Consider the following 22,990-nt stretch of genomic DNA (forward strand, 5'->3'; position numbering starts at 1 on the left):
CTCTATATGAGACGTTTTTCAAAGACTGCATTCATTTTAAAACAAACCATAACCTTTATTTCATCAATAAAGGTTTAAAAAGCTTTAAGTAGATTATCAAATAATGATAATCTAAAATATCCTGTTTACACACGACCATTACATAATGGTTTACAATACAAATATGTTACAACAAAATAAGATTCTTGAATGCAGTTTTTACACAATATCATACAAGCATGGACTCCAAATCTCGTCCTTATTTAAGTATACGATAGCGGAAGCTCTTAATAATCACCTGAGAATAAACATGCTTAAAACGTCAACAAAAATGTTGGTGAGTTATAGGTTTAACCTATATATATCAAATCGTAACAATAGACCACAAGATTTCATATTTCAATACACATCCCATACATAGAGATAAAAATCATTCATATGGTGAACACCTGGTAACCGAAATTAACAAGATGCATATATAAGAATATCCCCATCATTCCGGGACACCCTTCGGATATGATATAAATTTCGAAGTACTAAAGCATCCGGTACTTTGGATGGGGTTTGTTAGGCCCAATAGATCTATCTTTAGGATTCGCGTCAATTAGGGTGTCTGTTCCCTAATTCTTAGATTACCAGACTTAATAAAAAGGGGCATATTCGATTTTGATAATTCAACCATAGAATGTAGTTTCACGTACTTGTGTCTATTTAGTAAATCATTTATAAAACCTGCATGTATTCTCATCCCAAAAATATTAGATTTTAAAAGTGGGACTATAACTCACTTTCACAGATTTTTACTTCGTCGAGAAGTAAGACTTGGCCACTGTTGATTCACGAACCTATAACAATATATACATATATATTAAAGTATGTTCAAAATATATTTACAACACTTTTAATATATTTTGATGTTTTAAGTTTATTAAGTCAGCTGTCCTCGTTAGTAACCTACAACTAGTTGTCCACAGTTAGATGTACAGAAATAAATCGATAAATATTATCTTGAATCAATCCACGACCCAGTGTATACGTATCTCAGTATTGATCACAACTCAAACTATATATATTTTGGAATCAACCTCAACCCTGTATAGCTAACTCCAACATTCACATATAGAGTGTCTATGGTTGTTCCGAAATATATATAGATGTGTCGACATGATAGGTCGAAACATTGTATACGTGTCTATGGTATCTCAAGATTACATAATATACAATACAAGTTGATTAAGTTATGGTTGGAATAGATTTGTTACCAATTTTCACGTAGCTAAAATGAGAAAAATTATCCAATCTTGTTTTACCCATAACTTCTTCATTTTAAATTTTTGAGTGAATCAAATTGCTATGGTTTCATATTGAACTCTATTTTATGAATCTAAACATAAAAAGTATAGGTTTATAGTCGGAAAAATAAGTTACAAGTCGTTTTTGTAAAGGTAGTCATTTCAGTCGAAAGAACGACGTCTAGATGACCATTTTAGAAAACATACTTTCACTTTGAGTTTAACCATAATTTTTGGATATAGTTTCATGTTCATAATAAAAATCATTTTCTCAGAATAACAACTTTTAAATGAAAGTTTATCATAGTTTTTAATTAACTAACCCAAAACAGCCCGCAGTGTTACTACGACGGCGTAAATCTGGTTTTACGGTGTTTTTCGTGTTTCCAGGTTTTAAATCATTAAGTTAGCATATCATATAGATATAGAACATGTGTTTAGTTAATTTTAAAAGTCAAGTTAGAAGGATTAACTTTTGTTTGCGAAAAAGTTTAGAATTAACTAAACTATGTTCTAGTGATTACGAGTTTAAACCTTCGAATAAGATAGTTTTATATATATGAATCGAATGATGTTATGAACATCATTACTACCTAAAGTTTAGTAGGTAAACCTACTGGAAGTGACAAGAAATGATCTAGCTTCAAAGGATCTTGGATGGCTTGAAAGTTCTTGAAGTAGGATCATGACACAAAAACAAGTTCAAGTAAGATTTTTACTCGAATTAAGATAGTTTATAGTTATAGAAATTGAATCAAAGTTTGAATATGAATATTACCTTGAATAAGAAAGATAACCTACTGTATATAACAAAGGTTTCTTGATCTTAGATGATTACTTGGAATGGATTAGAAAGCTTGGAAGTAAATTAGTAAACTTGAAGGGATGTTTGAAGTGTTCTTGAAGTGTTCTTCCTATGATGATTATAGCTTGATTCTTGAAGTGATTTTTGATGAAGATGATGATTAACTACTGGATAAATACGTTCATAATAGTGTGTGTGTGTTAAGAGAGAATTAGAAAGAGAATTGGAAGTGAAATGGAGTGAATGATGAGTTGTAATTGGTGAGTGGTGAGTGGGGTTAAAAGGAGTTCTAGTTAGTTGACTAGCTCATGGTAGAAGTTAAAATTGATTAGTCATACATGACATAATCAAGAGTGGAATCCCATGCTAGTTCCTATTGGTATATACCCATAGTAAGTACGTTTTGAAGCTGTGTATAATACGGGTAAGAATACGACTAGAATTCTTGATGAAAGAAAAGAATGGGAAAGTAACTGTAACCATTTTCGTTAAGTATGAGTGTTTTGATATATGTCTTGAAGTCTTCCAAAAGTATTTTAATACATCTAAATACACTACATGTATATACATTTTAACTGAGTCGTTAAGTCATCGTTAGTCGTTACATGTAAGTGTTGTTTTGAAACCTTTAAGTTAACGATCTCAATTAATGTTGTTAACCCATTGTTTATTATATCTAATGAGATGTTAAATTATTTTGTTATCATGATATTATGATATATTAATATATCTTAATATGATATATATACATTTAAATGTCGTTACAACGATAATCGTTACATATATGTCTCGTTTCGAAAACCTTAAGTTAGTAGTCTTGTTTATATGTATATAACTCATTGTTAATATACTTATGGAGATACTTACTTATCATAATCTCATGTTAACCATATGTATATCCATATATATATCGTCATGTCGTTTTTACAAGTTTTAACGTTCGTGAATCGCCGGTCAACTTGGGTGGTCAATTGTCTATATGAACCATATTTCAATTAATCAAGTCTTAACAAGTTTGATTGCTTAACATGTTGGAAACATTTAATCATGTAAATATCAATCTCAATTAATATATATAAACATGGAAAAGTTCGGGTCACTACAGTACCTACCCGTTAAATAAATTTCGTCCCGAAATTTTAAGCTGTTGAAGGTGTTGACGAATCTTCTGGAAATAGATGCGGGTATTTCTTCTTCATCTGATCTTCACACTCCCAGGTGAACTCGGGTCCTCTACGAGCATTCCATCGAACCTTAACAATCAGTATCTTGTTTTGTTTAAGTCTCTTAACCTCACGATCCATTATTTCGACGGGATCTTCAATGAATTGAAGTTTTTCATTGATTTGGATTTCGTCCAATGGAATAGTGAGATCTTATTTAGCAAAACATTTCTTCAAATTTGAGACGTGGAAAGTGTTATGTACAGCCACGAGTTGTTGAGGTAGCTCCAGTTGGTAAGCTACTGGTCCGACACGATCTATAATCTTGAATGGTCCAATGTACCTTGGATTTAGTTTCCACCGTTTACCAAATCGAACAACACCTTTCCAAGGTGCAACTTTAAGCATGACCATCTCTCCAATTTCAAATTCTATATCTTTTCTTTTAATGTCAGCGTAGCTCTTTTGTCGACTTTGGCTGGTTTTCAACCGTTGTTGAATTTGGATGATCTTCTCGGTAGTTTCTTGTATAATCTCCGGACCCGTAATCTGTCTATCCCCCACTTCACTCCAACAAATCGGAGACCTACACTTTCTACCATAAAGTGCTTCAAACGGCGCCATCTCAATGCTTGAATGGTAGCTGTTGTTGTAGAAAAATTCTGCTAACGGTAGATGTCGATCCCAACTGTTTCCGAAATCAATAACACATGCCCGTAGCATGTCTTCAAGAGTTTGTATCGCCCTTTCGCTCTGCCCATCAGTTTATGGATGATAGGCAGTACTCATGTCTAGACGAGTTCCTAATGCTTGCTGTAATGTCTGCCAGAATCTTGAAATAAATCTGCCATCCCTATCAGAGATAATAGAGATTGGTATTCCATGTCTGGAGATGACTTCCTTCAAATACAGTCGTGCTACCTTCTCCATCTTGTCATCTTCTCTTATTGGCAGGAAATGTGCTGATTTGGTGAGACGATCAACTATTACCCAAATAGTATCAAAACCACTTGCAGTCCTTGGCAATTTAGTGATGAAATCCATGGTAATGTTTTCCCATTTCCATTCCGAGATTTCGGGTTGTTGAAGTAGACCTGATGGTTTCTGATGCTCAGCTTTGACCTTAGAACACTTCAAACATTCTCCTACGTATTTAGCAACATCGGCTTTCATACCCGGCCACCAAAAATGTTTCTTGAGATCCTTGTACATCTTCCCCGTTCCAGGATGTATTGAGTATCTGGTTTTATGAGCTTCTCTAAGTACCATTTCTCTCATATCTCCAAATTTTGGTACCTAAATCCTTTCAGCCCTATACCGGGTTCCATCTTCCCGAATATTAAGATGCTTCTCCGATCCTTTGGGTATTTCATCCTTTAAATTTCCCTCTTTTAAAAATCCTTGTTGCGCCTCCTTTATTTGAGTAGTAAGGTTAGTGTGAATCATTATATTCATAGATTTTACTCGAATGGGTTCTCTGTCCTTTCTGCTCAAGGCGTCGGCTACCACATTTGCCTTTCCCGGGTGGTAACGAATCTCAAAGTCGTAATCATTCAACAATTCAATCCACCTACGCTGCCTCATATTCAGTTGTTTCTGATTAACTATGTGTTGAAGACTTTTGTGGTCGGTATATATAATACTTTTGACCCCATATAAGTAGTGCCTCCAAGTCTTTAATGCAAAAACAACCGCGCCTAATTCCAAATCATGCGTCGTATAATTTTGTTCGTGAATCTTCAATTGTCTAGACGCATAAGCAATCACCTTCGTTCGTTGCATTAATACACAACCGAGACCTTGCTTTGATGCGTCACAATAAATCACAAAATCATCATTCCCTTCAGGCAATGACAATATAGGTGCCGTAGTTAGCTTTTTCTTCAATAACTGAAACGCTTTCTCTTGTTCATCATTCCATTCAAATTTCTTTCCTTTATGCGTTAATGCAGTCAAGGGTTTTGTTATTCTGGAAAAGTCTTGGATGAACCTTCTGTAGTAACCAGCTAGTCCTAAAAACTGGCGTATGTGTTTCGGAGTTTTCGGGGTTTCCCACTTTTCAACAGTTTCTATCTTTGCCGGATCCACCTTAATACCTTCTTTGTTCACTATGTGACCGAGGAATTGAACTTCTTCCAACCAAAATGCACACTTTGAAAATTTAGCGTACAATTCTTCCTTCCTCAATACTTCTAACACCTTTCTCAAATTTTCACCGTGTTCTTGGTCATTCTTTGAGTAAATAAGTATGTCATCAATGAAAACAATGACAAACTTGTCAAGGTATGGTCCACACACTCGGTTCATAAGGTCCGTGAACACAGCTGGTGCATTAGTTAAACCAAACGGCATGACCATAAACTCGTAATGACCGTAACGTGTTCTGAAAGCAGTCTTTGGAATATCATCTTCTTTCACCCGCATTTGATGATACCCGGAACGTAAGTCAATCTTTGAATAAACAGACGAGCCTTGTAGTTGATCAAATAAGTCGTCGATTCTCGGTAGTGGGTAGCGGTTCTTGATGGTAAGTTTGTTCAACTCTCGGTAGTCGATACACAACCTGAATGTACCATCTTTCTTCTTGACAAACAAAACAGGAGCTCCCCACGGTGATGTGCTTGGTCGAATGAAACCACGCTCTAAAAGTTCTTGTAATTGGCTTTACAGTTCTTTCATCTCGCTGGGTGCGAGTCTGTAAGGAGCACGAGCTATTGGTGCAGCTCCTGGTACAAGATCTATTTGAAATTCAACGGATCGATGTAGGGGTAATCCCGGTAATTCTTTCGGAAATACATCGGGAAATTCTTTTGCAATGGGAACATCATTGATGCTCTTTTCTTTAGTTTGTACTTTCTCGACGTGTGCTAGAACAGCATAGCAACCTTTTCTTATTAGTTTTTGTGCCTTCAAATTACTAATAAGATGTAGCTTCGTGTTGCCCTTTTCTCCGTACACCATTAAGGGTTTTCCTTTTTCTCGTATAATGCGAATTGCATTTTTGTAACAAACGATCTCTGCTTTCACTTCTTTCAACCAGTCCATACCGATTATCACATCAAAACTCCTTATCTCTACTGGTATCAAATCAATCTTAAATGTTTCGCTAACCAGTTTAATTTCTCGATTCCGACATATATTATCTGTTGAAATTAATTTACCATTTGCTAATTCGAGTAAAAATTTACTATCCAAAGGCGTCAATGGACAACTTAATTTAGCACAAAAATCTACTCATATAGCTTCTATCCGAACCCGAATCAAATAAAACGTAAGCAGATTTATTGTCAATAAGAAACATACCCGTAACAAGCTCCGGGTCTTCCTGTGCCTCTGCCGCATTAATACTTCACAACATACAAAGCTGGTGACTTTGGAGCTGTGAAGATGGGGAATTCCAGTTCCGCTGAGATTTTCGGAATTGGTGATGTCAAGATAAAGACAAGTTTCACGAGCACAATCACTCTGAAGGATGTCCGCCATGTGCCAGATCTTCGGCTGGATCTACTTTCCGGAGTAGCTCTCGACAAACAGAGCTATGATAGTCATTTCAGTAGAGGCACATGGAAATTGTCAAGAGGCGCTATGATAGTCGCTTGAGGATACATTTGTGGCACACTGTACAAGACTCATGTGAAGATCTACACAGACATCATTAATGTTGCAGAAAAGGAGGTTTCACAAAATTTATGGCACCAGAGACTCGGTCACATGAGTGAGAAAGGGTTGTCTACCCTAATAAAGAAGGAGCTTATCAATGTAGACAAGGACGCTGCACTAGATCCTTGCAATCATTGTCTGTTTGGTAAGCAGCATAGAGTCTCATTTAATTCCCCTTCAACGAGAAAATCAGAGTTACTCAGTCTGGTACACTCTGATGTTTGCGGTCCCTTAGAGGTTGAATCAATTGGCGGCAACCGATATTTTCTGACATTTATCGATGATGCTTCTCGAAAGGTGTGGGTATATTTCTTGCGGACGAAGGACCAGGTGTTCGATTACTTCAAACAGTTTCATGTCATGGTAGAACGTGAGACATGAAAGAAGTTAAAGTGTCTTCGATCCGACAATGGAGGTGAATACTCTTCCAGGTAGTTCGATGCGTATTGCAGATCATATGACATCCAACATGAGAAGACGGTCCCACGTACCCCTCAACACAATGGTATAGCAGAAAGAATGAACCGAACAATCATGAAACGTGTTCGGAGCATGCTCAGTATAGCTAAGCTGCCAAAGCCATTCTGGGGAGAAGCAGTCAGAGCCGCATGTTACTTGATCAATCGATCTCCATCAGTACCACTGAATTTTGAAGTTCCGGAGAAACTTTGGTCTGGAAAGGATACATCATACTCTCACTTAAGAATATTTGGATGTTTGGCATAAACACATATATCCAAGGAGCTCAGGCAGAAGCTGGATGCAAGAATCACTCCATGTATATTCATAGGCTATGGAGATGAAGATTTTGGATACAGATTATGGGATTCAAAGGAGAAAAAGGTGATCAGAAGTAGGGACGTGGTGTTCCATGAAAGCCAGACAATAGAAGATATTGAAAAGCCCACAATATCTCAGAAGACAAATGTTGCTGCTCAGGTGCAAGAGGCAACAACGGAATCATTCATGAGAAATGAATTCTCAGTGCAAGAAGAAATGCCAGAAGTAGAAGATAGTGATGAAAATGATGGTGTTGAGCAGGGGGAGCCACAACCCCATCTGCCAGACGTTCCAGGACCATCACAAGGTCAAGATGATGGTAGATCTCCTCAGAATGTTCCAAAAGTTCGTAGATCTGAACAAAGCCGGATTTCATCGAGTAGATATCCAGAATCCGAATACCTTCTACTTACTGAAGATGGAGAACCAGAGAGTTTTCATGAAGCAGTAGCTCATAAGGATAAAGAAAAATGGTTGCTCGCAATGCAGGATGAGATGGATTCTCTGCAGAAAAATCAAACTTATGAGATTGTAGAACTTCCACGCGGGAAGAAGGCACTGAAAAACAAATGGGTGTTCAAGCTGAAAAAGGATGGTAGTGAAAAAGTGGTGAAATACAAAGCATGCCTTGTAGTCAAAGGATTCCAACAGAAGAAAGGGATTGATTTTGACGAGATATTTTCACCAGTTGTCAAGATGACTTCAATTAGAGTCATACTTGGATTGGTCGCAAGTATGAACTTGGAGCTTGAACAGATGGATGTAAAGACAGCTTTTCTTCATGGAGATTTACATGAAGACATTTACATGGAGCAGCCGGAAGGTTTTGAGGTTTCGGAAGATAACCTCGTATGCAAGCTGAAGAAAAGTTTATATGGTTTGAAGCAGGCACCAAGGCAGTGGTACAAGAAGTTTGACTCGTGCATGGTGAGTCAAGGGTACAAGAAAACTGCAGCAGAGGAGTGTGTCTACATTCAGAAGTTTTCTGGAGGAGATTTCGTTGCCCTTCTACTATATGTAGACGATATTTTGATCATAGGGAAAGACGCAACGAAGATCAACCATCTGAAGAAGGAACTCTTGAAGTCTTTTGACATGAAAGCCTTAGGACAGGCTCAACAGATTTTGGGAATGCAAATAACCCGAGACAGGAAGAATAAAAGGTTATGGCTATCTCAGGAGAAGTATATTGAACGAGTGCTTTCACGTTTCAATATGAACAATGCCAAACCTGTTAGCATTCCATTAGCCAACCATTTCAAGTTAAACAAGAGTTCTTGTCCCTCATCCAAGGAAGAGATCGGGGAGATGTCTTCAGGACCATATTCTTCAGCAGTTGGAAGTTTGATGTATGCGATGGTGTGTACAAGGCCCGATATTGCTCATGCAGTGGGAACGGTGAGTCGTTTTCTCTCCAACCCCGGGAAAGAGCATTGGAATGCGGTAAAATGGATTCTCAGATATCTTAAGGGTACAACGAATCTATATCTTTGTTACGGGGGAGCTGATCCAATCTTGAAAGGCTATACAGATGCGGATATGGCCGAAGATCCTGATAGTAGGAAATCTACTTCAGGATTCATTTACACTTTTGCAGGGGGAGCTGTTTCATGGCAGTCAAGACTATAGAAGTGTGTTGCATTATCCACAACTGAAGCAGAATATATTGCTGCCGCAGAAGCTGGAAAAGAAATGTTGTGCTTAAAGCGTTATCTTCAGGGATTTGAAATCAAGCAAAAGGAGTACAGGGTACATTGTGACAGTCAGAGTGCTCTAGATTTGAGCAAGAACTCCATGTACCATTCCCGTACAAAACATATTGATATTCGCTATCATTGGATACGCGAGGTAATTGATCGACAACTGTTGAGACTAGTGAAGATCCATACAAAGGAGAATCCTGCGGATATGTTAACAAAGGTGGTGACTCGAGAGAAGTTGGAGTTATGCAGAGACATAACTGGAATGTTCGTGGATTCGGCTGGAGGGGGAGAATTGAAAGTTTTCAGCCTACAATCTAGAAGCTCACCTTCTAGATGTTCAAAGTAGCCTTCTTTGAACACCATGTAGAAGAAGCAAAGATGAAAACGATGACGGCCGCCCACCATCTCCGTTCACACGACACCTTTCTCGTTCACACCATTCCACCGCCACCAAAGTTTTAGTATAAATAGAGGTTGAAACCTCAATTGTAAATCATCCCAAATCACTCAGAGAAGTGTAATCACAACCTAGAGAGTGTGTGTGAGTTTGAGAGTTTTTTTTAGAGTTTTGTAAATACTCGTGTAATCTATTCTTGTGAGTAATAGAGTTATTTTCTCTCAAATTTGTATCTCCCAACGTCCAGGCGATCCTCTCTTCCTAACAGTCTTTTGGATAGGATCCCTTTATGTCTTTGTCTCCGAAACACATAAGACGGGCAATATATAACATTTAATTTTTCAAATGCAATCCATAGAAAGTATCATTAGTCTGTAAATATAAAATAATGGATTAATTAAAATCGTCACAAATAATTTATAATTGATAAGTCAAAGTTATGTACTTTGTGAGGAAAAAATTTATGGATCTAATTTTTATGTTTTAAATTTATTGTATATATTTTCTTTATCACTTACATTGAGCAAAAACATTTGACAATCAGTATTATAATCAAGTTGTTATCTAATTTGAAAAAATCGAAATTAAACAGTTTTTCAAATAAGTGTTGGAATATGCCGGTTGCTTTAAATGAAATTCAAGTTAAAAGTTTTGAATGGATCGCGAAGAGATGCAAAGCTAAAGTTTTCGATTAACATAATTAAATTCATAATCCACAATGTTTCATTTAGTGAGTGAGATGTAATATGTGTTAAGTTGCCATCTTGTCATCTTAGCACATTATCCATATATAATTATTACTTTCCATAATAATTATATTGCCTTTCAATAAAAAAAAAAAATCACTTACATTTTAAGTAACATAGTCGGTCAACTAATTTTGTAACCGGGAGAATCTATTCTCAAATGATATACTCCGTATTTAAGTGACCTTAAATAAATAATCCACTTCAAATTATTTCAAATCCAACAAAATTTTACCATAAAATAAAATACCAACCATGGGGGTTAACGTAGGTTTTATTCCTTCTTTTTTCCTTTCTGTCAATTGGGCCCCACAATCAACACACGTACTCCCTGGCCTATCACAACAGAGTCGGTTACACGAAAATATTTCGTTACAGTAAAAATACCATCATACCCCTGAAATCTTTTCCAATTCTCCCGCCTTCACAGACCTATTTTCGTCATTAAACTATCCCCACACTTCTCTCGCTTTATTCCACCATTTTCAGTTCAATTTCTCTCTCTCTCTCTCTACACTCTCCCATGGCGACACTCGAAGCTTGCAACCAAAACAATATCAGTAAAAAGAGAAAACAGCGAATTTTTGAGTTTAAAAGCTTCGGTAAATCGTTAATTGCTTATTCAGGTGCGTTTCGTGATAACGTTCGGTTGTTTCTGGATGAATTTGGCGAGCGGATTGATGGAAAACAGAGTGTGTGGTCAACTCTGCTGTTGTGTGAATCAAACGGTGCCGTTTTTCCTATTTATATCGTTGAAGAGTCCATTGATGATAGTTCTGTTCGTCCGTTCTGCTTTCACTGCAAATCAGTCGGTTAGTTTTTTGTTTCTGAATCTGTGATAATGATTGTGCATATGTGGTTGATTTCTATTCAAATTGCTGTGTGTAAAATATATAACTGAATTTTGATTATCAGAACGTGTGTGAATTAATGTGTGCGCTTGTATTTAAGTATTTAATTTGTAATAATCAAAATATGTTTATGAATCCGTGTGTGTACCTTTGAGTTTAACTAATTTTGAATTGTGATGAACATTATGTGAGTACGGATCTGTGAGTATGAAACTGATATTTGTAATTAAATTGTGATTTTGTGAAATTGAATATGAAGGATGGGGGCATCATTTCGTGTGTAAAAGAAGATACCGGTTTCTGATTCTACCGTACGGTGATAAACAATCATTGAAGGATTATTATGATCATAAGAACAATTTGGAGCTTGATGATTCACTAATTTTACATGGATTGATTCACTGTAATGGCTTTGGTCATCTAATTTCTGTCAATAACTTAGAATTAGCATCTTCAGTTTCACTCACTCAATCAGATGTCATGAATCTGTGGGACTGCATTTGCAATTCACTTAGAACTAGGTATGTAAGTATGATTTCTTTAGTTTTTAATACTCAAGCTGAATTTATGTATAATTTGTATGTATATGTATTTGTACAGGAAGGTATCAGTGGCTGATGTTAAGTTAGATAAATCAATGGAACTAAGGTTATTAAATGGAGTCGCTTACAAGAGTTCATGGTTTGGGAATTGGGGATATAAATTTGGGAATGGAAGTTTTGGTGTTACAGAGGCTAAATACAGGGGAGCTGTAGAGTTTTTAGCAGAACTAGACCTTGATAAGATTATTGTTGACTTTAAGAACAGTCGCCATGGGAGGAAAATTGAAGTTCTAGTTGGTAAATATCGAAGATTAAGTGAAACTCGATTGATTACCTTGAGTGATATTCTACAGTGTTTGCTTGAATTTAAGAGAGCTGAAGAGATCGAGAGGCGAATTTTGGGACGATCGAGGAAGTTACCTAAGGTTGAACATCTTACATTTGATGACAAAAGTCAAAATTTGAAGTGTTTTGATGAGTTTTTGGCTTCTCTTATGAAGGCAGATTGTAGGTGGCCTGAAAAGCAGATTGAACAGTTGATTGTAGTGATTGTGAAGTTACTGAAAAAGAAGATGAATGTAATGCCGAAACATGAACTGAAGGAGAGTGCCAGAGAGTATGTCAGGGATATAGGGTTGATTGATTTTGTGTTGAAGTCGATTAGTGTACTGACTTATGAGAATTACATTATTCGTAGCGTGGTTAACTCGTTGACAAATGTGGTTGAGTTTCAGATTCATGAAATGGGAAAGGATTCGAAGAAGATGAAGTCGGTGTCCTCATTGTGTAAATTGGAGCCCAGGTGGCCTAAGCAGAGGCTCGAAAAGACGGCTAAAGTGATTGCAAATATCTTGAAAGAGCATAAGGTTTTTAGTAATGGAAGAAATAGACCAATGCTGCGTAAAGATTTGAGAGATATGGCTAGCAAGTTTGTTGGGGACACAGGTTTGATTGATTTTGTATTGAAATCGGTTGATAATTTGGTAGTTGGGAAACACATTGTTACTAGAAGAAAAAACCCGATAACCCGATTAACAGAATTCGATATCCGAGATAAAAAAGGTGATGAATTTAGTGTTGAAGAAGAGGGAGATGCTTGTGGAGATCTGTTGTTCTTGTATAAAAATGTCCTATTGGGTTACCCGTGTTGGAACTCAGTGAGTCAAGCAATCCGAGTTGTGCTAAACGGTAAATATTTCGTTAAGGAATGGGAATTTGGGGTAAAAAGTGATAATTTAATGACAGTAACCTGCAGGGTTTTACCGAGTTTTGAAGAGCTGGAAACTGAGCTGACTAGGCCGCTGCCACCTGGCGAGATGGTAATGGTGCCACCGTGGATGACAATTGGAAAACTAAGGGAAGTGGCACAGTGTGCATTTAGGGATACTTATTGTATCATGGATAGGTTTGTTGTGAACCAGATTGGTGGGTTAAAGGGGATACGGGACGAGGTGGTGTTATCGTGCGCTGTAGAGGCAGGTGCGCAGGTTTGGGTTAGAGGGTGTGAGTTGGACTTGGATACTGGGCTGAGGTATGAAGGTGGTGATGGATACGCAATGGAATCAAAGGTGGATTGTGTTTGTGGGGCCCATGTTGATGATGGAGAAAGAATGGTTGCGTGTGATGAATGCCACGTGTGGAGACATACCAAATGTAGCGGTATAGAGGATGATGAAGCTGCACCTGATTATTTTGTTTGTGGTGGTTGTGATTCGAAGAGCAAGAGTGAACTGTTAAGCCAGTAGGTGTGGGGGTTAATTAAGAAGATGGGTCATTTAATTTAATTAAATTTATTTCTTGATTACTTCAATCAATCATTATTAATTACTAAAATATATCTATATCTATATTCAATATATATATAATATATAATATATTACTACAGATACATATATATGTTCGAGTTTATGTAATTATGTTGTTTGTTTATTCTACTTTATAGAAAGTTTTATTTTATGCTCTGTCATTTATTTTGAAATTTACAACATGTAATGGGGCAAACTTTACACCCGTGACCCGGCCCATCTTAAGCCCACAACTTTGTGAAATATGTACTCAAAATTCATCCATAAATACTCCATAAGTCTCAATTCTATTGTTCTTTTTGATGATTCAAATTAATTTTTAATTCATATAAATAGATAAGAACAATGTGATAATTTTTTTTTTAAATTTCAATGTAAATATATTGGTCCCAGTAAAACTATAAATTAATGATTACTAAAATATTTTAAAATTCTAGGATTACCCAATAAAAAATAAATCTATAATCATTGGTTCTTTTGTGAATTTCAATTCTATATTAAGTTCATCTTGAAATCTCCTCATTTCACTTAAGAGTTGAGGCATTGTATTCTCATATAGTCACTTGTTTATGTTTTATTCAAATAGATAACATCGAACGGACATGGTAATTTCGAGTGTCGATGCATTAAATTGAGAGTTGCTCACAGATATAAGTCAATTTTTAAATTAATAATTTATTAATTTATGAATATAATTATATCTTGCTAAATTAATAAATATCCCAGTCCCAACATTATTAATTTATAGAGGTTCTACTATATGTAAGACAAAAAAGATGCGTAAAAAATAAGGGGTAATACTAGAAAGTAAATATAAAATACATGTGACGATCATTTTTTCTTAAACTGTGCGTTTTTTATCTAAGGAAAATAGACATGGGACGGAGGGAGTACTAAACAAACAAAAATCCTTTTTAAACATTTTCAAAATATTTAATTTGTATGCATAATCAGTTAATCGTTTCATATAAGTAATATGTGTAAACGTTCTAGTTTCGTGTTTCACTCATTCATAATCACCATATACACAAATGTAAATTGAGAACTGAAACGTGAAATAAAATAAAATAAACGAAGCTTGAAGGTGAAGCAAGAAACTGAAAATCGATATGCGAAACTGAAAAAAGAAATGTGTAACTGAAAATCAAAACGTGAAACTGAAAATTAAAAACTGAAACGTAAAACTAAAAATTAAAACGTTAAACTAAAAACTGAAATTAAAATAAGAAAAATGACACACGAAATATACTAATTTAAATTGAAACACGAAACTAAAAATTGAATACTAAAACGCGAAACGAGAAACATAAAATCGAAATGTGAATCTAAAAATGGAACGGGAAACGCTAAACAAAAATGCGAAACTGGAAACGGAAACTGTTAATAGAAAACTAAAATATGAAACTTAAAATTGAAATGCAAAACTCAAAACTTAAATGCGAATCCGAAAATCGAAACGCAAAAATAAAACATGGAAACGTGGAAAGAGATTCTAAGAACTTAAATGCAATTTTTAAAACGGAATCGCCGGTCGAAGGAGTGAAAATCAAAATTGAAATGCAAAACTGAAAGCTAAAACATAAATTAAAAACTGAAACATGAAACTGAAAACAAAAACACGATGCGCTAAAATGAAACGAAAACGTGAAACTGGAAACCATAAATCAAAATTGGAAATTGTAAAATTAAACACGAATATGAAAATGTGAAACTCAAAACTGAAATGTGAAAATCAAAACTATAACGTGAAATTCGTGATAATGAAAACTAAAACGCGATACAAAATACTTAAATTCAAAATTTGTCAACGACGATGTTTTGACGTAGTCATCAACGCTTTAGTTGTAATACGGGTTTGAAATGGGGTTTAAAGGGTCTTGTTGAACCCTTTCAGTTTTTATATAGCGTAAAACGGTGGAGATTGGACTCTACTTTCATTTTCATTATAAGAGATGACCCCAAGATCTCATATTATAGCAATCAAGTAGTTGATGATTAGATCGATTTTATTCAACTATAATATCCGTGATAAGCTATAAGTTGATCTAACAATCTTTTGGTTCTATGGAATCTTTACTCTGTAACTTTCTTGTATTAAAGCATTCTCGGTCTGTAACTTTGTATTATTTTGTAACACAACAGACTTAAGAACATTCTATACAAATTCCTTTCTTTATATATTGTTTTTTCTTACGACATTTTTTTCTTCCAAATCTCAATAAACCTGGAAAGCTACGCCGTCTTACTCGACTACTTAAAACTTGATAATATATTGATAAAATTAGTTACTTACATCTATTTTGTTATAAAGATATTGTGTATATCTTTAGGTATATTGTGTGCATATATTTCCCTTATTTGTCTCCTATGTAAAGTGTATATAATGTACTCGTATCAATAATAATACAAAAGGTTCATCCTCTTCATGGTATCTAGAGCCATCGATCATTAACCATAATTTTTTTCCTTCTTTTTTTTTTTCAGCCGACACCTGCACATCTCTGCATTCTCATTATATCATCCCATACTATACCTAAAAAGTTCAACCTAGCAGACCTATCATCGTCGTTACATTAACTAACATCATCAAGCTCATTTCTATCAACTACAACCCTTGGAAATCTCCAATCCAAGCTAAACTTGATGGTTATGGCTTGTTTAAATTCGTTGATGGATCTTTTCCTGCACCATCTGCTACGGTTGAGAAAGACTCCACCTCCTCATCGAACCCTACTTATCTTTGTTTTCAAGTGATTATAACAATTGGAAACTTGTTTTGATTAAGAGTTCAGTTATTTCAAACTGAGTTGTGTTTTACAAATAAGAGCTTAAGTGTGTTTTATACACTTAAGAATCTAACAGCTATATTTAGTCTAGAGAATGGGACTAATTATAAAATATATGTGGAAACACTAATCTAGATGAAGTGTGCAGGGACATAAACGTTTTTTGTTGAGCATGCTTCTACTTGCAGGGACTTTCTCACTCTTCCAGGTGCTTTATCTCTTATTTTATATTATTTAACACTCCCCCTCAAGTTGAATAGTGGGATTCCCGATATTCAACTTGACAAGAACATCGCTGAAGAGTCTTCCATTTACTGACTTTGTTAGGATGTCGGCCAATTGGTCCTCTGATCTGACGTGTGGTAAAGAAATAATTTCGGCATCCAGTTTTTCTCTGATAAAATGTCTGTCCACTTCAACATGTTTTGTTCGATCATGTTGAACTGGATTTTCTGAGATAGCTATTGCAGCTTCATTGTCGCACATAATCTGAATAGCTTTTTTTGGTTGGAATCCAACTTCTGTTAGTAACTTTTTAATCCATAAGGCTATCCCTCTGAATTCGGACTCGGCACTTGAGAGTGAAACCACCTTTTGTTTCTTACTTCTCCATGCAACTAGATTTCCTCCTACAAGAGTGAAGAATCCTGAGGTAGACCTTCTATCTCCTTTTTCTCCAGCCCAACTAGCATCTGTATAAATTTTGGTTTCTAAGTGACCATTCTTCCTGAAGACAACTCCATGATCTGCCGTTTTCTTTAAATATCTGATGATTCTGATTACGGCTTCCATATGATGAACTTGTGGTTGATGCATGAATTGACTTACGACCCCAACTGCGTGTGCTATATCTGGTCGAGTGTGAGCAAGGTAGATGAGTTTTCCTACAAGTCTTTGATATCGCCCTTTATCAGCAAGCTCGGCTTTGTCTTCCATGTATATCTTTTGGTTTGGAATCATAGGAGTATCGGCTGTTTTGCAATCAACCATCCCTGTTTCTGCAAGAAAATCAAGGACATATTTCTTTTGACAGATAAATATCCCCTGTTGAGATCGTAATACTTCAATCCCTAAAAAGTATTTAAGTCTCCCCAAATCTTTCATTTCAAATTCATTAAATAAGTTTGTTTTAAGTTTTGAGATTTCTTCTTTATCGTTTCCGGTAATTATCATGTCATCAACGTAAATAATTAAACATGTAATAAGCTTTTTTCTTCGTTTAAGAAATAGTGTATGATCAGAATTACTTTGTTTAAAACCATAGTTTTTCATAGCTAAAGTGAATCTCCCAAACCAAGCCCGTGGAGACTGTTTTAACCCATATAAAGATTTTTTAAGTCGACAAACTTCCCTGTTTTTGAAGTTTTCGGCAAATCCTGGTGGTGCTTCCATATAGACTTCTTCCTTTAATTCGCCGTGTAGGAATGCATTTTTTACATCAAATTGATGTAATGGCCAATCCTCATTTGCAGTGACTGAGAAGAGGACTCTGATAGTGTCAATTTTTGCAACCGGTGAGAAAGTCTCGGAATAATCTATCCCATATGTCTGAGTATATCCTTTAGCAACCAGTCGAGCTTTATATCTTTCAATGGTACCATCCGATTTGTGTTTTATCGTAAATACCCATCGACATCCCACTGGTTTCTTTCCTTGAGGTATGACACATTTTTCCCATGTGTCATTATCATTCAAAGCTTTCATTTCAACTTCTATTGCTTTTCTCCAGTTTTTTGATTTTAGAGCTTGTTCAATGGAAGTTGGAATATTTTCAGAGTAAATTGCGGAATTAAATTGTTGTGCTTCCTTTGATAGATTTCCTTGTACTATATTAGCCATAGGATATCTAGATCTTTGAGCTTCTTTTTCTGGAGAGTATCGTTTTGGTGGGACACCTCTATTGATTCTTTGAGGTAGAACATATCGTTGGGTGGTTTCATCGGGATTCGAGTCAATTTGTTCCTCTTGAGTTTGATGTTCATTAGTCGAGGAGGTTTCAGTGGTTTCATGATTTAGTGGGGTAGTTTCGGTAGGTTCATAGTTTTGTGTTGGCTCATGGTCTGGTGTCGGGTTTTGTATTGGTTCGGAGTTTTGTATTGGCTCGGGGTTTGGTGTTGAGTTCATTGGTTCGGGATTTTGAATTTGAGGAGGTACCCATGTCATCCAACTCAGAGTGTCATTATTTTCATTCTCCCCCTCACTCGTGAGTTGGGTGTTGTTGTAAAAGTATTCGGTTTCAATAAAATCACAGTTCATTGTAGTAATGATATTCCGTCTTTTGGGGTTATAACATCGATATCCTTTTTGGTTGACACCATAACCTACCATGACACACTTCTCGGCACATGGATCGAGTTTTGTACGCTCATGTTTTGGAATGTGAACAAAGACCGAGCACCCAAAAATTCGAGGTTCAAGATTAAGTGAGGACGGGAGAGTAAAAAATTGAGATAGCACATCCCGAGGGGTTTTTGTGCCCAAAACCTTAGTGGGTAACCGATTTATAAGATAAGTTGCAGTAGCAAGTGCTTCAGGCCAAAAACTTTTCGGAACCTTAGATTCAATTATTAAGGCTCTAGTCATTTCGAGAAGTATTCGATTTTTCTGTTCGGCAACACCATTTTGTTCCGGGGTATGAGCACATGTTGTTTGATGAATAATCCCTTTTTCTTCGCAAAAAAGTTTCATAGATGTGTTAACAAATTCCCCCCCATTATCAGATCTTAAAATTTGTATATTTTTGTTAAATTGGGTTTGAACCATTTTATAAAAATGACAAAATTTTTCAAATACTTCTGATTTGTTTGTTAAAAAATAGATCCACGTCATCCGAGTACAATCATCAATAAAAATTACGAAATATCTAAAGTTTTTCCCTCCATTAATTGGAGCCGGTCCCCATACATCAGAATGAATTAAAGCAAATGGTACATTCTTCCGAATATTAGAAGGTTTAAAAGTACTACGGTGGCTTTTCGCCAAAATACAAGTTTCACAACACAAATTAATATTAGAAGGAAATAAACTAGGAAATAAAAAACGCAGATAGCCAACAGAAGGGTGTCCCAATCTTCGATGCCATAACCAGGCTTCCCTCGTAGGTGTTCCGTGAGTAAGACACACGGTACCCTGTTGGGAAACTTCGTCAATATAATATAGTCCCCCCTTTTCAGTGCCACGTCCAATTACTAGTCCCGTCCGGATATCCTGCAAGATGCAGAATGTTGGATACATTAGGACTTTACAATTTAATTCTTTAGTTACATGACTTACCGATAACAGCTTATGAGACAAAGCTGGTATATATAGACAATTAGGTAATTTAATCGTTGGTGAAATTTCAATAGTTCCACCACTCTTGACTTGAATAATTTCACCATTAGCAGTTTGAATTTTGTTCTTTTTAGGTTTAGTTTTAAAAACAATATCGTTCTTATCAAAAGTCATAGTATCCGTTGCCCCACAATCAAGTATCCATGACTTAGTTTTAAAATTTTCCGAGACTATATTTGCTTCGGATTGGGACATTTCATCATTTTTTATCCTATTCAAGATGGAATAACTATTATGGCAAGAAATAACAGATTCGGGCCTTTTTGGTTGTGTTTTAATTTTATTAAATAAATTAGGCCTATTCCTATTCCTTTCTGGCCCAACTCTTAATTCTGGCACACCCTTTATTCTAGTATTTATTTCCTTTTTACAGCCACTAGTATTATAGAGCCCATGTTTTCTATTAAGCCCACTAATTTTAATGGATCCTTTTATCCTACTGTTACTATTACCCGTATCCTTTCTAGATCTATTTACTGGATCGTTTACCTTCCCTATGCTATACGCGTGGTTATCTTTTCTAACAGGTATGTTTCTTTCATTATTCCCTAGGTTACAAGCGTGCTCTTCTTCTCCCTTTCCCAGATATGGCTCGTGATAAACCCTATTTTCTAGATAAACATCTCGATTGGGTTTTCTCTGCCCTAGATTTGTCTCATGACATATCTTATTTGAGCTATAACCAGTAAATAAAGAGGAAAAGGCACGAAGAAACTTACCTTGTTCGGTTTTGTGAGCTGCCACTCCCCCAAACCCTAATTCTGGCTCGGTGGTGGTTGGTGGTGGTTCTGTTACCGTTGCCGCCACTGCCTTGCCGGATTTCTTTGGTCCACCAGGCCACCATTCTGGAAACCCCACAATCTCGAAGCATTGCTCTCTTGTGTGTCGTGTCTTGCCACATTTAGAGCACTTGAGCTTGTTTTTGTCCATTCTTGAATTACCAGAGGTGTAATTTGGCTTTGATTGTTGGGGATTTCGATGTGGCTTCATGCTTAACCCAGCTCCTTCGGCAGCAACTAACCCTGAACCAATATCTTGTTTTGAGGGTTGAGTATTGTTACCAAGGATTTGTTGGTGAGCTTTTTCCTTACGTACGGTGGCGTAAGCTTCTTCCACCGTTGGTAAAGGATTTAATCGAAGCAACTCCCTTTTGATTTGGTCATGATTTTGGTCAAGAGCATTGAGGAATTGAAAGAGCTTTTGCTCAGCTCGTATTTGATTGTAGGCTTGGATGTCTGCTGAGCATTTCATTGGGTTTGGATCTCTCCTCTCGATTTCACCCCATATGCCTTGTAATTTGATCCAAAGGTCTTCGATTAACATGTTTTCTTGTTTTAATTCGTTGGCTTTAACATGTAGATCGAAGGTTTGGAGTTTATCCTTACCGCTGCTGTAAGTAACCACCAAAGCTTCCCATAAAGCTTTTGTTGTGGGGAATTCGGTTAGGTTGCTTGCAAGGTTAGGTTCAATATTTTGAATAAGCCATGAAAAAACGACTAAGTCGTCTTGTTCCCACTGATCATCTTCATTTTCTGGTGAATCAGTGGTTAAGTGGTTCAAGAGGGATTTTAATTTCCCTCCAATTGCAACTTTTATCATTCTTGCCCATAGTGCATAATTTTGACTATTAAGGACAAGATTGATTTTCAAGCTATCAGATAATTTGGAATGGGTGGGTTGGGATTGAAAGCTATTTTTCAACAGATTGCTTAGTTGTGTGGCTAAATCGTGATTGCTGGTTTGGGTTTGGCTGCTACTGTCTTCTTTAGACATTGTAACCTCCAATCAGTTTGGTAGATGATTTGAGTAAGAAAAACGAGTATCTTGATCACTAGATCGATACCGTAATCTCTGATACCATGTTTTCAAGTGATTATAACAATTGGAAACTTGTTTTGATTAAGAGTTCAGTTATTTCAAACTGAGTTGTGTTTTACAAATAAGAGCTTAAGTGTGTTTTATACACTTAAGAATCTAACAGCTATATTTAGTCTAGAGAATGGGACTAATTATAAAATATATGTGGAAACACTAATCTAGATGAAGTGTGCAGGGACATAAACGTTTTTTGTTGAGCATGCTTCTACTTGCAGGGACTTTCTCACTCTTCCAGGTGCTTTATCTCTTATTTTATATTATTTAACAATCTTACCAGTATTCGTCAAGATTGCCTACTATTCGGTGCTCTCATTAGAACGCTAGATCATCAAGTGGTCCCCTTAGTCTCGCTAACTACAACTACAAAGGAGATGTAAGACACGCTGGCAAAAACTTTTGCAATTTCTTCTCGTGGTCACATCAAACAACTGAAGATGCGACTTAAAAATATCACTAAGGGACCTCAAACAATCACGGACTACATGAATTCCATAAAAGCGTGCACTTACCACTTGGCTCTTATAGATCTATTGTTGATCTAGAAGATATCATGGTTCGCATTCTTGATGGTTTAGATGATTCATATCAAGGGGTCATTGATGTAGTCAATCCAAGGGATACCAAGATAAGTTTCGCTGAACTCCACGAAAAGCTCATCCACCGTGAGCTCACTATCGCCAAGTAACCACCTACCACCAATTAACCTCCTGCTACTTCTAACCTCACTCATACTCTTCATATAACACAAATTGATACTCCAGCAAGAGACCTTCACCAACCATACCCTCATCACAGTTCCTAGGATCGAGGCCTTTTTTTAAGAAAATGTCAGTATTGTAATGCGAAGGGGCACTCCCTTCAGAGGTGTCCTGTATTCGCAAAGCAACACCCAAACATTTATCCACCATCATACAAGTCTAAAACACCACATCAATGCTGCAACACTCAACTGTGGCTGCTAGACTTAGGTGCTTACCATCATGTCGCTCAAGATCTTGCGAATCTCTCCTAACATAATCCATATGATGGGACTGATGAAATCATCATTGGTAATGGTAAGGGCTTGCCTATGATTCATGTTGGTTCGACTACTCTTCTCACTCGATCCAAAACTCTTTCTTTATTCAAAGTACTTTGTGTCCTGATATGCATCGTAATATACTTTATGTTTTTTAATTGTGCAAAGATAACTATTTGCTAATTGTGTTTTTCTCTGACTATTACCATGTGAAGTATCGGTCCAGCTAATCATGGCATTTATGAAATCAAC

General features: G+C 36.3%; 2 protein-coding genes across 2 annotated transcripts; one reads left to right on the top strand and one right to left on the bottom strand.

Moving 5' to 3' along the window:
• Positions 1 to 11,048: 11,048 nt before the first annotated feature.
• Positions 11,049 to 13,663, top strand: LOC139840961 (PHD finger protein At2g01810-like). Its single transcript, XM_071831202.1, has 3 exons — positions 11,049 to 11,337; positions 11,636 to 11,897; positions 11,977 to 13,663. The coding sequence occupies exons 1-3, from the start codon at positions 11,049 to 11,051 to the stop codon at positions 13,661 to 13,663; spliced, it is 2,238 nt and encodes a 745-aa protein (XP_071687303.1).
• Positions 13,664 to 17,465: 3,802 nt separating this feature from the next.
• On the bottom strand, positions 17,466 to 21,615 carry LOC139840962 (uncharacterized). The gene is made up of 4 exons (XM_071831203.1): positions 19,783 to 21,615; positions 19,638 to 19,716; positions 17,857 to 19,178; positions 17,466 to 17,507 (listed from the first exon to the last, which is right to left on the bottom strand). Exons 1-4 carry the CDS (start codon positions 21,613 to 21,615, stop codon positions 17,466 to 17,468), a joined length of 3,276 nt encoding a protein of 1,091 aa, XP_071687304.1.
• Between the last annotated feature and the right edge of the window lie 1,375 nt (positions 21,616 to 22,990).

This window comes from Rutidosis leptorrhynchoides, chromosome 4 (assembly GCF_046630445.1).
Source record: "Rutidosis leptorrhynchoides isolate AG116_Rl617_1_P2 chromosome 4, CSIRO_AGI_Rlap_v1, whole genome shotgun sequence".
Taxonomy (NCBI): Eukaryota; Viridiplantae; Streptophyta; class Magnoliopsida; order Asterales; family Asteraceae; genus Rutidosis; species Rutidosis leptorrhynchoides.

Excerpts from the sequence above, each read along its gene's own strand:
- LOC139840961 (XM_071831202.1), top strand. The coding sequence starts at position 11,049 with ATGGCGACACTCGAAGCTTGCAACCAAAACAATATCAGTAAAAAGAGA. Across the intron at positions 11,338-11,635 it reads CTTTCACTGCAAATCAGTCG|GATGGGGGCATCATTTCGTG; the intron begins GTTAGTTTTTTG and ends TTGAATATGAAG. Across the intron at positions 11,898-11,976 it reads TGCAATTCACTTAGAACTAG|GAAGGTATCAGTGGCTGATG; the intron begins GTATGTAAGTAT and ends GTATTTGTACAG.
- LOC139840962 (XM_071831203.1), bottom strand. The coding sequence starts at position 21,615 with ATGTCTAAAGAAGACAGTAGCAGCCAAACCCAAACCAGCAATCACGAT. Across the intron at positions 19,179-19,637 it reads TGACGAAGTTTCCCAACAGG|AAAAAGGGATTATTCATCAA; the intron begins GTACCGTGTGTC and ends TTTTTTGCGAAG. Across the intron at positions 17,508-17,856 it reads AAAACTTCAAAAACAGGGAA|AAACAGGGATGGTTGATTGC; the intron begins GTTTGTCGACTT and ends ATTTTCTTGCAG.